At 53.7% G+C, this 16,426-nt stretch overlaps 1 protein-coding gene across 4 annotated transcripts in view; it reads left to right on the top strand.

Annotated features, from left to right (window-relative positions):
* Positions 1 to 16,426, top strand: part of ndst2a (N-deacetylase/N-sulfotransferase (heparan glucosaminyl) 2a) — a 78,821-nt gene that overhangs the window by 53,873 nt on the left and 8,522 nt on the right. For 3 of the 4 annotated variants that reach the window (XR_009930623.1, XM_062463520.1, XM_062463521.1), the window contains 2 exons: positions 4,787 to 4,831; positions 11,145 to 13,041. Coding sequence is in view for 3 of the 4 variants with exons in the window: in XM_062463520.1 (XP_062319504.1) it covers positions 11,989 to 13,041 (1,053 nt within the window). In the remaining variant the exon portion in view is untranslated. The remainder of the gene's footprint in view (positions 1 to 4,786; positions 4,832 to 11,144; positions 13,042 to 16,426) is intronic. The other variant, XM_062463522.1, reaches the window with a different exon arrangement.

The raw sequence follows: 16,426 nt of genomic DNA, 5'->3' as shown, positions 1-16,426 counted from the left end.
TGAAGTGCCATCTCTAATCTTTAAATATTTATTCTGCTTTAATGAGGCCGATTATCTTTTGAATAGTTTTTCTCTCTGGGAGACTTCGTGATGGAGCCTCCTCGGCTTTCTATTCCTCCTCTCTCTCTCTCTCTTTCAGTCTCTCTGCCTTGACAAGCAGCCGTCTCCAGCTCTCATTTCTCTCCTCTCCTGCCCCTGCTTTATAGATTGATGTCTGTGTGGTTTGTTTTTCCACCATTTCTATCCAGAAGTTGAACTGAACTGAACTGTTCCAGTCATCGACAGGCTAACAAGTGCGTGCTGCCAGACACACATTTACAGGCAGCAGATAAGGAAGTGGACATACACACACACACCTCTCTGTCTCTCTCTCTCTCTCTCTCTGTTTGTTCGTTTCTGGTTCCCCTTCTCGCGTCCCTGTTAACCCGTTTCCACCAACGCATTTTGGGTGCTGGTTAGGAGCCAGTGCTTAATCTCGAAGCAGTTCTTTCTCTTTCGACAGCCTAAGAACCGGCTCCGAACCAGGGAAAGTGTTTCTTAAGTAGCACCACAACATAGCTGGGCTAAAGTAGGAACCAAGTAAGAACCACTTGAGTCAAGGGCGGGGGCCAGGTTACCGTGACCAACAAGACCAACACAATCCTTCCTGAAAATGTGTTTATTTTATTGATGAAACTGCTCATTTGTAAATTTGCTCCGACTTTTCGATAACCTAGCTAGCAGTGCAGTGCAGACACTAGTTGCTGCAATTTATGATAATCCTATCAAATGAGTGAAATGAAAAAACACAATTGTTATGATATATTGAGCCTATATTTAAAACAAATGTAATACACAAGCATTATACAGCAAAAGCTGATATAATGTTGCGCTGATAATGCCAGTGTTGTCATACTGCTGCGAGGCCAGGGTATTGCGCAATAGCCAAGAAATCCCGCATCTGCGAGGTTGAGATGCGGGATTTCTTGGCTATTGCGCAATACCAATCAATCTGTTTATCAATCTTCGGATTGATAAACAGCCTTTAGACGGGCTCTGCTTTGTGTTTGGCGCTGCTGTGCTAGCGTTGCTGGTAAAAATGACACGCATACAGTGACGTAATGACGTGGCTCTGTGGTGGCTTTCTAGCCGTGGAAAAGCAAACCGGTTCTTAAAAGGCTCCCAAATTGAACCAGCTCCGAACCGGCTCTAGCACCAGCTCCGAACCAGCTCCCGGTTCACTTTGGTGGAAAGGGGGTACGAGTGCCAGGTTGTACTAGATAACTGCCTCACGATCCAGTGCCGCCATACACAGTGGTCGACAGTAATTCTGTGCTCTTATCAGTTGTGAGCCCCTGTCCGGCCCTCAGTGCTGGTCAGGAAGAGATGGAGATCTGAATCGCTGGGTTATTGTCCGTGTGGTCCCTGGCAGGGAGCTTTAAATGAACTCTGTTTTATGAACTGTCTTGTCCTTTGAGCTGAAGACCGGGGCTATAAACCGACCTGTCCATTCATAATAACCGTACAGTACTCGTGTATGAAACAGAACAGCAAATGGACTGGGGGTTTTAAAGATGTCGGTTGAATGAGATGCCATACCGCCACCAATGGAAAAGCTGGATAGCTCGTTCAATAGGAAGGAACTTGGAAAATATCCCACCATTGTCCCCGAGCTTATCTGAGTTCAAGAGACCCTTTCAGCCTGCAGGGGGGGAGAAGAGAGAGAGAGGCCCTTTTAAGTGTCTACCCTACACTTAGATCAAGTCATACCCAAAATACACCATCACACGGGTTCAGCTCTCATGCAACGTTGTATTGTGTGTCTTGTCTCGCCGAACGACGTCGTTCGAGATCACTCAACAAGGGGTAGAGAATATCTGGGGGGGGGGGGGGGGGGGGGGGCGGGGTGGAGAGACAGGATGTGCAAAAGACAACCAACGTGGCTCTCTCATCTGTGTCTCTTCATGTTGGCTTGTCAAACCAGGCTCGGCAGCCTGACAGGCCGGCCCGCGCCCCCTCCCCAGGGGAGGGAGGGCGGAGAGGGGGCGGGGGTAGGGTTGCCTTCCGGAATTTTGACGGTCAGCGGCATTCAGGGCCCGTGACCCCTGAGGGTGCAGAGGAGAAAAGGGTGAGGAGGAGGAGGGGTGGAGGAGGAGGAGTTGTTGTTTCTTTTTCTTTCTTGTCTTTGTCCGTCCCCCCCCGCCACCACCCTCTTTCTCCCCCCCCACCCCACACACACACCCTTTAGCCTTTTGATTGAGAAGGTAAACACAGCGCCTGTCGGACCCCCTCCGGGTTCCTAAAGTGGACGGTCGGCAGGCGCAGCGTCCGATCATTACTAACCTGGCGTCCAGAGATCCGGGCTCAATCGACCAGCAATCAGGAGTCATTACCTCTGGCTGGGTGAATTACACACGCGCGTGACTCCTCTCAATGAAAATGATTAGAGTCTGGCTCGGTCCGTAACTGAATCTGAACACGGCTCCATTCTGCTGTGACTGGAGACTCATTTAACAGTGCTTCTGGGTGAAGCGTCAGCTCTCGGCCGTGTTGCACCAGCCCTGTCCCGTGGTACAGGCTCAGAGGGGGGCTGCTCTAAGACCTCGGATTCCCTCCAGCTATGGTCTTTGCAAACAAACCCAAGTCCGGGGGTTCAAAGTTCACTCCTGATTGGCCGGGATGCCAAGCACACAAACACACACCTGTGGCAGAGGGAATAAAGCAGCCCTGGGGCCTCTGACAGACACACACACACCCACCGCCCTCCCCCAAAGCCTCTAATGCTGGCTTCAAAGGAACGCACACGGCCCTGTTTGTTACTGCGGGTAGATCTCTCCCTGCTGGTGGGAGAGAGGAACTACACCCCCCCGGACTGACTTCATCGGTTTTCCCCTAAAGGTTGACTTTACACACTGATCTAAGGGTCGGATTTGAATTGCATCAATGATGAAGATTGAGCTAGAATAGTTTACTAAGCAGGTCTGGCATCTTTAGGATGAAAGCTGCTGATTAGAGCTGTGGAATGTGAGGCACTGCCCCCTCCCCCCCCCACACACACACACCATTATGGGCCCAGGGTCGGAGTTCATTTGGGGGGGGGGGGGGGGGTTAGGACTACAGCCAGGTGCTGCTGCCATCGCATAGCTCAGCACAGCTGCTAGTGTTCAAATGGTGTGGTTGTGTGTGTGTGTGTGCGTGTGTGTGTGTCTACCAGATCTCTTAAAGCATGCATCATTAACATAATGTTGTCGAAATCTTGTCCAAACCGCCTTGCTGGCAGTGAGAACAGCGTTATTTTCCCCGTCTGCCAACATGTGGTTTGTCTCCCACATTCAGCACAGTCAAAAGAGTCATTTGAAATGTCATCACCAGAGTCGATAGGCTAACTGGGCTTCAAAAAATGAACATCCATCCATGCCTCTTTTGATTTGAAGGGCTCTCTCTGATTGAAGAGTTATCAGGGACGTTCCAGCCCATCTGGTTTGTCGGAAGGAAGCTTGTTTTCCCCCCATCATGCTTGCTTGCTATTTGCATAACCTATCTTGTCAATATGTGGCCAAATGGAGAAAAGGGTTTGCGTGTGAAAGCGAGGGATGTACGGAGAGCGAGGAATGGAGAGACGGAGAGGGGGGGCGGTGGGGGAGACGGAGAGAGAGTCGTTTTAGCGAACACTGTCAAGGGAAGCTGGCCAGGTCCGTGTGTTCCAGACGGATGGGCGTTCGTTCAGAGAGGGCTTGTTAAATTGTTTGTTCTTGATGCGGGCTGCAGACACACACACACACACACCCACACCAATACACGTTTGCTCAAAAGTTAATTGTCAGTCTCTCATACACAAACACACTGAAACAGATTCACTTAAAAGTTAATAGTCGCTCTCTCTCTCACACACGCGCGCGCACACACACACACAAACACACCGAAACCCTTTTCTGTGTGCCCTGTTTGACTTTGACAAATGGACACCTACCTGCAGCCTTACTGGCTCTCCTGGTCTAGACTGCTTCTGTCTAAGGCCATGGGGGGTGAGGGCGTCTCATTCCACATCCCCCTCCCTCTACCCCTCCTCATGCAGTCAAAGCCTGCCTGCCGCAGCTGTTAACAGACCCTGGATTTACATCTGCCACAAGCACCTCAGGGCCAGAGGCAAGAGACCAGGTCAGGCTAGACTAGGCTAGTTCAGGGGCCAGACTACTAGACCAGACCATTCCAGGGCCAGACAGGACTAGGCCTAAAGGAGAAGCCCTTGTGGGACCTGTTCTAGTCATGTTCTGGGTTAGGCCAGCCCAGGGACTATTTTCATCAAGTGTGCTTTAAAGACAGCAGTCTGGAGATGTGCTACGCTGGAGGGAGATGAATGAAAACGGCCTTGGTGTGAAATGTGCAGTGACTGGCTGGCTTCCACCTCTCTCTCTCTCTCTCTCTCTCTCTCTCTCTCTCTCTCTCCCTCTCTTCCCCTCCGCCTATCCCTCTCGTCTCTCCCTCCTTCACTCACACACTCACGCCACCATCTCACACACACCTACGTGCACACACACACACACGTCATTGGACTTTATGGTCCAGGCTCTGCACCAGTCTCCAGGCTAGATTCTGTCTTAAATGTCAGCAATAAAGTCAGGCAGATTGACGGAGGAACACTGGGAGTATCAGGGTCGTGTCCGGGGTTAAACTCTTCTCCCATGATGCCCGGCGGCTTGTTTTTGATGGCGACAGACGCACAGTTTTGATCTAGATGCTCTGAAATGACGCACCTCATCTCGACCCGAGATATCTAATCATGTCTCTCCGTCTCTGTCTTCCTCAGGTTTTGACCTTGACAGATTGGAGAAAGCAGAGCTGCTGTTTTTAGGTGAGATGTATTTGCTTGTCTTGGTTGACCTCTATAAGTGGAACACAGGCTTGGAGCCTTACTGAACCTGGGCCACGGTACTTTCCTTCTTTCTGTCTCTTCCTCCTTCTCTCCCCCCCCCCCCCCCCCCTCTGCCTGCGTGTTATTAAAAAGCGATGTAGGGCCCCCTCGCTGTCACCCCCATTTGTTTTGACATTTTAACGGCTGTATTATTTAACACAACACTGTCATCTCCACAGCTCCTAAGCATGTCCATCTTAACCCATCTCTCTGTCTCTCTCTCTCCCTTTCTTTCTCGCCCTCTCTCTTCCTCTCTGTCTCACTTCCTTGCCCTCCCTCTCTCTCTCTCCATCTCTTTTGCTCTATCTCCCTCCCTCGGTCTCGCTCTCCCTCCCTTTCTCTCTCTCCCTCTCTCTTGCTCTATCTCCCTATTTCTCTCTCTCTTCCTCTCCCTCTCTCTCCCTCCCTTTCTCTCTCTTCCTCTCCCTCTCTCTTCCTCTCCCTCTCTCTCTCCCTCCCTTTCTCTCTCGCCCTCTCTTTTCCTCTCTCTCACCTTCTCGCTTCCTCTCCCTCTCCTTTCCTCGCCCTCCCTCCCTCGGTCTCTCTCTCTCGCTCCCTTTCTCTCTCACCCTTCTCTCTTCCTCTCCCTCTCGCTTCCTCTCCCTCCATCTCTCTCTCTCAGCCTCTTGCTTCCTCGCCCCCCCTCTCTCTCTCCATCTCTTTTGCTCTATCTCTCTCTCTCTCTCCCTTTCTCTTTCACCTTCTCGCTTCCTCTCCCTCTCCTTTCCTCGCCCTCCCTCCCTCGGTCTCTCTCTCCCTCCATTTCTCTCTCGCCCTCTCTCTTCCTCTCCCTCTCACTTCCTCTCCTCTCTCTCTCTCTCTCTCTCTCTCGCTCCCTTTCTCTCTCACCCTCTCTCTTCCTCTCCCTCTCGCTTCCTCTCCCTCCATCTCTCTCTCAGCCTCTCTCTTCCTCGCCCTCTCTCCCTCTCGCTTCCCCTCCTCCCTCCCTCTCTCAAGCTCTTCACCTTCTCTCTGTTTCCGTCTCTACCTCTCTTCCATCCAGCGTACCCACTCTCTGTTCCATTCAGCAGGGTTACTGTTGCTACACGCCAGCGCGGCAAACACAAGAGACGCACGTCAGAAATAGGCCAGGGCTCGGCTGTCTAGCTCAACCCGGTTCAGTCAATAGCAGCGGGGGCGCTTCCGGACCCAACCCTATCCCCCCACCACCACCACCCCTATCCCCCCCCCACCACCACCACCACCCCTATCCCCCCCCCCACCACCACCACCACCCCTATGCCCCCAACCCCCACCGTGGCCCAGCGGTTATGCAAAGCCTGTGATGAGAGTGTGACGCTTAGATGGCGTCTATCATGTGATGCTTGCGAACGAACACTTCCTGCGTGGGTGTCTAGATTTCACAGCCCCCCCCCCCACAACTCTCTCACACACTTCACGATTGTGAAAGGAGGAACCTCAGCTGGTTCTGCTGCTGCTGTAGTTGTTGCATCTGAAGTCCTCTCAAGCGGGCTAGCTTTGGTTAGCTCTTGACTATCTCACCCCCTGCAGTGGAAAGTAGGTAGGCAGGATGAGGAGGTGGTGACTTAGGAAGGCCTAATTGCGCTTCAGGTGAACACTTTGTGGGGCTCAACACACACACACACACACCACCAGACACACACCCACACACACTCTACGCCAGACACCCACACACCACCAGACACACACACACACCGCCAGACACTCACACACCACCAGACACATACACACACATCACCAGACACAAACACACAACCAGACGCCCACACACCACCAGACACCCACCACACTCAATCTCGTCTCCTCCCCGGCCACCTAGCCCGTCAGCTCCGCCCCCGCCACAGGACCCCACCCCGTGTTGTTCTGACTGATTTCCTCCTTATTTCCTCCTCGCCCCCTCTCAAGGGGAAGTGGTCAGTGTATGTCTGTGTGTGTGTCCGTCCCCCAGGACGTTCTCAGGCTCTATAAATAGCAGGACTGGTTCCTGTTTCAGGATGCTGCTGTGGGCCCTCCTCTGCCCTCAGCCTGCAGACCCCGGGTCAGCCTGATGGATGAGAGATAGGGCTGGGCTGGGGAGGGAGAGGGTCTGCTGGCACTGCAGACCGGGGCGCTGGGGCTCTCACTGGGATGTGTGTGGTGTGTGCGTCGATGCGTGTGTCTGTGTTCGTCTGTGTGTGGCGCTGTGTGTGTGTGTCTACTGTATGTGCTTGTGTGTGTGTGTGTGTGTGTGTGTGTGTGTGTGTGTGTGTGTGTGTGTGTGGATGAAGGTGGGTGGAATTCTTTCTCCCAACAGTTGGTCTTCATTCCTTCCTTCATTCTCCATCTATCATTGTTCAGTCACACACACACACACACACGCGCGCGTCTCTTTCTCTGCCGCCGTGTTTTCCTCCCCTCCTGTTTAGATCTGTCAAGGTGCCTTTGCTAGAGAGCTAGGGCTTAGTTAGTACTTCTGAGAGAAAAATGATCCTTTAAGTGCTGCTGGGAAACGTAGCACTGCTCCCGTGGCTGACATTGATCATGTCAGAGGAAACTTTGATAGATTGTGGGATCCTGTTTAGGAAGCGAGGCGGCACGCGAATGACTTTTATGTGTGTGTGTAAGGACGCGCGTGTGTGTGTGTGTCCGTCCAAACATGTTTGTTTAGCCCCGTGTGGGAGACACGGTATCAGCACTTCCCGAGTCGCAGACCCCACAGTGTGTGTGTGTGTGTGTGTGTGCACGTGTGGGTGTGTGGCTGCTTATTTTGGTCTCAGATCTGTGTACTCAGGTGTGTGAGTTGATGTGAATTATTCATGCCATTCCCTGCTCATGGTCTAGTCCAATAGGACGCAGCGTGTGAGCCGACCCTCTACAGGTGTCTACAGTGCCTCTATACAGGCTCTCCACTGGCTGCTGCCATGCCCCTGCTATTCCCCAGTTTACTAACACACTGACACCTCTCAGTTCTCTCTCATGGCATTGACTTCCCAAGCATCCGAGCCCCCACCCCACACCTACACACACAGAGAAGCACTCTCCCGCACACGCCCCCACACTGAGTTGCCGGGCTTTGGTCATGTGGAAAGCAGTAAAGACCGTGTGTTGGGGGGGCGACATGAGAGACGACCGACTGAGTGGACATGAGAGACAAGCCCCTGACTGGACATGAGAGACGACCCCCTTACTGGACATGAGAGACAAGCCCCTGACTGGACATGAGAGACAAGCCCCTGACTGGACATGACAGACGACCCCCTGACTGGACTTGAGAGACAAGCCCCTGACTGGACATGAGAGACAAGCCCCTGACTGGACATGAGAGACGACCCCCTGACTGGACATGAGAGACGACCCCCTGACTGGACATGAGAGACGACCCCCTGACTGGACATGAGAGACAAGCCCCTGACTGGACATGAGAGACAAGCCCCTGACTGGACATGAGAGACAAGCCCCTGACTGGACATGAGAGACAAGCCCCTGACTGGACATGAGAGACAAGCCCCTGACTGGACATGAGAGACGACCCCCTTACTGGACATGAGAGACGACCCCCTGACTGGACATGAGAGACGACCCCCTGACTGGACATGAGACAAGCCCCTGACTGGACATGAGAGACGACCCCCTGACTGGACATGAGAGACGACCCCCTGACTGGACATGAGAGACGACCCCCTGACTGGACATGAGAGACGACCCCCTGACTGGACATGAGACAAGCCCCTGACTGGACATGAGAGACAAGCCCCTGACTGGACGGACATGAGAGACGACCCCCTGACTGGACATGAGAGACGACCCCCTGACTGGACATGAGAGACAAGCCCCTGACTGGACATGAGGGACGACCCCCTGACTGGACATGAGAGACGACCCCCTGACTGGACGGACATGAGAGACGACCCCCTGACTGGACATGAGAGACAAGCCCCTGACTGGACATGAGAGACAAGCCCCTGACTGGACATGAGAGACAAGCCCCTGACTGGACATGAGAGACGACCCCCTTACTGGACATGAGAGACAAGCCCCTGACTGGACATGAGAGACAAGCCCCTGACTGGACATGAGAGACAAGCCCCTGACTGGACATGAGAGACAAGCCCCTGACTGGACATGAGAGACGACCCCCTTACTGGACATGATAGACAAGCCCCTGACTGGACATGAGAGACGACCCCCTTACTGGACATGAGAGACAAGCCCCTGACTGGACATGAGAGACAAGCCCCTGACTGGACATGAGAGACAAGCCCCTGACTGGACATGAGAGACGATCCCCTGACTGGACATGAGAGACGACCCCCTGACTGGACATGAGAGACGACCCCCTGACTGGACATGAGAGACGACCCCCTGACTGGACATGAGAGACAAGCCCCTGACTGGACATGAGAGACAAGCCCCTGACTGGACATGAGAGACAAGCCCCTTACTGGACATGAGAGACGATCCCCTTACTGGACATGAGAGACAAGCCCCTGACTGGACATGAGAGACGACCCCCTTACTGGACATGAGAGACAAGCCCCTGACTGGACATGAGAGACAAGCCCCTGACTGGACATGAGAGACGACCCCCTGACTGGACATGAGAGACAAGCCCCTGACTGGACATGAGAGACGACCCCCTGACTGGACATGAGAGACGACCCCCTGACTGGACATGAGAGACAAGCCCCTGACTGGACATGAGAGACAAGCCCCTGACTGGACATGAGAGACAACCCCCTTACTGGACATGAGAGACAAGCCCCTGACTGGACATGAGAGACGACCCCCTGACTGGACATGAGAGACGACCCCCTGACTGGACATGAGAGACGACCCCCTGACTGGACTCTCCAGCTGGAGCATGGTTGACGTCTCGGGTCAGAGTCTCGCTGTCGCACCTGTAACGCTATCTTGGAGTTACTGCACAGCTATTCTGGGAGCCATGAGAAAAAGTACTCCAGGGAGAGGTAGAGGGAGGGGAGGGAGTGTGTGAGAGAGGGAGAGAGAGAAAGGGAGGGAGGGAGAGAGTGAGAAGGAAAGGGTGGGAGGCTGCAGTGATGGTCTGAGTATGGGGGAGGGGGCCGGGGGCAGGTGATGGGGTCACAAGGCGCTGATCAGAGCAGTTGAATACATAGCAGACATGAATGTATACGTCAGAGGAACTCTTTATACAAGTTATACGTCACATGCTTCTTGTACATGTGACTTCAGCGTGTGCTCCTCTCGATGTTTGTCATGTGATACCAAACTAAACCCCTCCCAAAAAGTTTGGAAACGTTATTTTGGTCGATTATTCCTCCTCTCAATTATGCCAATTGGTATTGTATTTTATATCATTGGAAAGCCTGATTAGTCACCTTTACACCGAGGTACGACTTGTAAGGATCGTGCATTCGTGGAATGAGCAACACAGCTAACCGTGTGGGTAGCGGCCCCAACAAAAATTGCACGACCCTTACAAGGATCGTGCAATTTGACTGGTGTAAAGGTGACTAATAAGGCATTCCAATGATATAAAATACAATACCAGTTGGTATTATTGAAGGGGAGGAATAATCGACCAAACTCTTTTTGAGGAGTTTATATCAAACAATTATTATGTATTTGAAAGTAGTTGGTATTATAATATTTTTGTCGGACTCGCCTGTAAGTGAGGGGTTTGTGTTGAGATGGATGTGGTTTGTGTTCAGTGTTCCTCAGGTGTGTTCGAGGGTTAAGGTCTGGCCTCGCAAATGGAGTTGCCCACGACCATGTCACATAGCCGAGCCATCTAAGGTGACAAGCTTTAGTTGATGCGCTTGAAGTTATTCTGTCACCCTTATTATCTGTTTCTGTTTATCAGTATTGCGTGCGCACTCACATGGTGGTTATTTAGGCCTCAATCTCCCGTTTTCTATGCAAATGTTTCCTCTTCCTAATCAGATGTGATGGCATGTTGATTATGACGCCCCAGTTCACCCCACAGCACCTTACCCTGCTAATGCTGCTCTGTGCTGTCCTGATGGCCGCATTATGGTGATGAGGCCTCTAAATTCGTCTCCAGAACATGGAGTGTGATCTGAAGTGCACTAACCTCTATACGCCCCCTCCCTCTCTTCTCTACTCCCTTCTCTCTTGCTCTCCCTCCCTCTCTTCTCTACCCCCCCCCTCCCTTCTCTACTCCCTTCTCTCTTCCTCTCTCCCTCTCTCTCTGCTCTAACCTTCCCTCTCTTCTCTACCCCCCCCTCCCTCTCTTCTCTCTCGCTCTTCCTCTCTCCCTCCCTCTCTCTCTCCCCTCATCCCCTCTTCCCAGGCGCGTAGTCTTTGTCCGCCCCCGAGATGAGCGGTCTGGGCCTCCACGGGGGGCCGTCTTCAGGGCTGAGCCCCAGCCCCGGCAACCCCCAGCCCCGACGCTGCTGAAACACACACACTTACGAGAGAGCTGGGAGACGGAGCGACGCACGCACACATCCGCACACAGACAGCCGGAGTGGCCGACACACACCGCGCTCTCCTGATAACGTCTGTGTTTACGTGTGAACGAAGGAGCGCTCCGGTGTTCGGTGACGGGAGAGAGAGGAGAGAAACTGCTGATCCGCCGAGCAGAGAGAGAGAGAGAGAGAGAGAGAGAGAGAGAGAGAGAGAGAGAGAGAGAGGAAGGGAGGGAGGGAGTAGAAGAGGCGGAGGAGGAGGAGTGCGAGGAACGCACAGAGAGAGAAACCCAATCCTCTTAGGTAGCCGTGCCGAGTGAAAAACCGAGCAAGACAGAGTGGGAGGGAGAGAGAGAGAGAGCGAGCGAGGGGGAGGAGGAGAGGGAGCCCGGAGGCCAATCCAGACTGCGTGAGTCAGAGCAGGCTGCTGGCGAGCGAGCTGGTTCCTCCGTTCCCTCCATCGCGGCGGCGTTTCGTCCAGAGAGGTGTAGAGAGAGAGCGGCGGGGTCCACAGGTGCCGAGTCATGGGCTATGGGGGCCATGGTGACCTAGCGTAAATGGCTATTCCTCAGCACAGCTTAGTGCCACTGTCTGCTGCTCACTCCTCCTCCCCTTCTTCCTCCTCCTCCTCCTGCCGAGCCCCCGCCCCCCTCCGCCGCCGTGCCCCGCTGCTGGTGCCCCGCCTCCTTTGCCCTGCCGCCGCCGACCCAGCGCCCGCCGTCGGCCATGTTGGGAGTGGGCGTGTGGAAGCTGGTGCGCGGCGTCCGCCAGCTGGAGCTGCACCGGCTCATCCTGGCGCTCATCCTCTTCTGCCTGCTCTCCATGGCCTGCCTGGCCTACTACGTCAGCAACAGCCCCAAGATCAAGGAGGCGCCCCCCCTGCCCTTCAGTGACTGCGGCGGGGGCCCCGCGCTCGCCGCGGGGGCAGGCGCCGGAGGCGGGCCGGGAGGCCAGCGGACGCCCCTCTTTGTGCCGCCGCGCTCGGGCCGCCCGCGGCCCGTCAAGGCCGTGGACAACTCGCGGACGGAGCCGGTGGTGCTGGTGTTCGTGGAGAGCATCTACTCGCAGCTGGGCCAGGAGATCGTGGCCATCCTGGAGTCGAGCCGCTTCCGCTACCGCACGGAGATCGCCCCGGGCAAGGGCGACATGCCCACGCTGACGGAGCGCAACCGCGGCCGCTACGCGCTCGTCATCTACGAGAACGTGCTCAAGTATGTCAACCTGGACGCCTGGAACCGCGACCTGCTGGACAAGTACTGCGTGGAGTACGGCGTGGGCGTGGTGGGCTTCTTCAAGGCCAACGAGAACTCGCTGCTCAGCGCCCAGCTCAAGGGCTTCCCCCTCTTCCTGCACTCCCACCTGGGCCTGAGGGACTACCGCATCAACCCCAACGCCCCGCTGCTCTACATCACCCGGCCCAACGAGGTGGAGGCGGGCCCCCTGCCGGGCGACGACTGGACCGTCTTCCAGTCCAACCACTCCACCTACGAGCCCGTCCTGCTGGCCAGCACCAAGTCGTCGGAGGCGCTGGCCCACCTGGGCCCCCTCCGCGCAGTCCACGCCACCGTGGTGCAGGACCTGGGCCTGCACGACGGCATCCAGCGGGTGCTGTTCGGCAACAACCTCAACTTCTGGCTGCACAAGCTGGTGTTTGTGGACGCCATCGCCTACCTGACGGGGAAGAGGCTGTGCTTGTCGCTGGAGCGCCACTTGCTGGTGGACGTGGACGACATCTTCGTGGGGAAGGAGGGCACCCGCATGAAGGTGTCGGACGTGGAGGTAGGTCTGCCTCTCTTTCGGTCCCTTTTTAATACACGTCTCTTCCCCACGCGCAGTTTCTCTCTCGTTAAGTCAGCTGTTTTGTCCTCGTCTACTCCCTTGGACAGGTAGGCCGTGCCCTTTGTGTTTCAGCCGACTTCAACGAGCCAGACTTGCTTAGCAATTCTAGAAAGTTCCAGTAAAAACAAGCTCAGCCTGGCCATTGAGCTTTTGAAGTAAGCACCAGCCTTTGTGCCCAGAAAAGAACGATTGATTTCCAGCGAGATTGTCAGTAAGGTGCATCTAGCTGGTGAATCGCACAGCCATTTATTAGTGTTTATTAGTGTCATTAGCAGCCTGTCTCAGCCGCCGTTAGCCTCTGTGGGCCGACGTTTTCTCGTTAGCCTGTCGCCATGCATCCAGTAAATCGCACGTGCTGCCTACTCCACTCTGAGGAAAACCACCGCCGGACGACTTTAGACAACCCCCCTCCGCACGCACACACACCCACACACACACACACAACCACCCTCAGCCCTTTCCCTCCAGGCAAGTCTGGACCCGAGCCTTATTTGAAGTGACAAAAGTGTGAGAGTCCCACTCTACATCACAACCCCTCTTAATGGGTTCGCCTCTCCGCGGGCCCCGGCCTCCACCACTGCCTTCTGGGGCCTGCGTCAGCAGTTTGTGCCAAGCACATGAAGAGGAAGTGGGGGGGGGGGGGGGAAGGAGCAGTGTTGCCTGGAGGGGCCACGCTGCCAAATGCATCCAACTAAATTAGTACAATTAATTGGAATAGTAAGAGGAGTGGTGAGTGCTCCGCCATGGCAACAAGAAGGCAACGTGAAGGGGGTTGAAGGGGGTGGGGTTAACTCGACACTTCAGCACAGCAAAAAGGGTTAGGCTGATGAGAGTGCGTCGCCTGTTCCCAGAAATGGAGGGGGGAGGGGGAGGCCTCCCAACCTCCCACACTCCCTCAAGTCAATCAAGCAGTTAATTAGCTTGTCCTGTCCTTCGTTTCCTCTGACAGCATTGCCATCAGTCTGGTTTAGCATACAAGTGCGTTAGACAGTGGATGGGGATCGAATAAGGCACTTCCAATGCGTTGAGTCATCACTGTGACCTATGGGACACAACTGGATAATTGCTTCAGGGGTGATTGTATATGACTCAGAGAGCATTCGTACAGGACTAGTATGCGTGCTCCCCAGCCCCGTCCACGCTGTAAACGAGGAGAACCACATTAACGCCACGTAAATGTCTCATCTTCTGGGGAACGATGGAGACGCCGGGCGCGGTCTCGACGACACGTCCGCCCCGAGCCACAGGACAGCGCTGCAAATCCTATTTGCTCGCTTCTCGAACGAGCTGGAGAGGCGACGAGTCCTCGGTGGCTCCCTGGGGGCCGTGAGGGACAGGGTTACTTACCTGTTGGTGAGCTGCCACCGAGGACGCCTTCTAATCCTATTTGAGAGCCGATGTAAGGAGCAGTTTGCCACCTGAATGAGAGAAGAGCTCGAGTGCGGTGAAAGAGCTTCGTAAGTGGGCTTGTATTATTGAGCGATGAGGTTGTTAACTGCGTGCCGGCCCCCCCCATTCATTCCTCCTTCGCGCGACTGCTCATTGAAATCCAACCACTTTTACCAAGCTGGATCTGTAATAGATTGTATTCAACGATCTAAGGGGATGTCTGTAATTAACCTGAGCTGGCATTAATAATGCGGCCAATATGTGTTTAGCGTGCTTTAGCATGCGAGGGGAGGGGGTGGGGTGGGGGGGGGGCGCGCAGAGCCTAACACAAGCCCACGGACGTTTCACCCGGCCGTGGGCTTGTGTTAGGCTCTGCACTTTGTGTTGCTAGCTGGTTGCCACCAGGACCCCCCCTGTCATACGAGGCAGCCTTAATCAGCTCCACCAGCCAGGAGTGGCGAGGCGCACTGCAAAGCCCCGAAACAAGGCCTGACTAATGGAGGCCTAATCTTCTCTATTCTCACTCAAGGTGCAGCCTCAGCACTGACTCCTAAGTACTAAAGCTGATTTCCGCGTGCGCGCACACACACACAGACATACAGCCCCGACTCTGTGTCCACACACAGGCAAACACTGAAGACACATACACACTTACAGTACGCACTCACAGACTTAAATTCACTTTTCAGTGGTCGGTTTCGATCGGATTCAATAGAATATGTCGTGCAGAAGTCATGGATTTATAGTACTTGTGGGGAAATACAGTCCCCAGCCTCAACAGTAAACCATAAGAGTGGCCGGAAGGAACCGGATGTTGCTGTATTCTCACCCTGCTGTTGGGAACCACTGCTGCTGGTAATGTCATTAAGCCGCTGTACATTGAGTATCTCTCTGTAATCAGATGGGTGCTTAGTCAAATCATCCCAAATCCAAATCCATCTTAGACGTCTGTTTAGAATATCAAACAAATAAAAGATCTCTCTGTGACACTTAGGCGAGACCGACCAATCCTGCTCCCCCCCCCCCCCCGACTCCTCACCCTCTATTAGTCTTTTTATAGTTCCCGAAAAAGATTGTTCTTGAGATACCGTGTGATGTTGTTGTTCTAGTTCAGATGACGGTGTTGTTGTTGCTCTGTGTCTAGTTCAATACAGATCTGTTCCTTGGCACGAAACCACTGTAATACTGGTAGAACAGGGCACTTATTGTCCTTGGTTATCTGCTCCACTTACTACAGTAGTCATTATTTGTGCATTGCTTTGAATAAAAGCATCCGTTAAATGAATAAACATACTGCCGGCAAGTATGGGCTTTTGTATCAGTCTTGGAGTGGACAGGGTGGACGTTGCACTGGTCTAGACATGTACCGTGGTATGGATTGGACCGCACCACATGTTTCACGGTATGATCATGGAATTGTTTCATGTAAAACGAGCCGTCGTTGGCAAAAATGCAGACTGAAGCAAATAAAAAAGCAGGTTCAGTTTTGCGGTTCAGCAATAACACGTCTCCTAAACTGCTGGGATGACTGGAGGGAAGAGCACTCAACTAACAAGCTCAGGTAGTCTGACAGAACACCGCTTCTTACTTTGTTTGCCTGTGGATCCTATTCGGAAACACCGTCTCTGACGCAGTCAGGCAACTGTGAGCGTTTATTTTACTTGAAGAAGACTTGCGAATTGCATTTGCATTTGTGAATTCGTGCAGGAAAACTTTTTAAACGGCTTACTAAAGAAACTTCTCATCTAGTCATCCATCTGCTCTTCAACCCCTTATAAAGCATACGCCTTATGAACCTTTTAAGGTAAATGAATGTATACGTTTATACCTTAGTATGAATTTAAGGCCCCCCATGCTGTGCTTTTAAGTCTGTGCAAGTATAGCCGGGAGTGGAGAACATGTAACACAGGACTCAGACCAGTGCTGGGCTGTTAGT

This window comes from Osmerus eperlanus, chromosome 6 (assembly GCF_963692335.1).
Source record: "Osmerus eperlanus chromosome 6, fOsmEpe2.1, whole genome shotgun sequence".
NCBI classification, from domain to species: domain Eukaryota; kingdom Metazoa; phylum Chordata; class Actinopteri; order Osmeriformes; family Osmeridae; genus Osmerus; species Osmerus eperlanus.
Note: the sequence above shows the minus strand (reverse complement) of the source record. Positions and strands in the feature narration are given on the sequence as shown.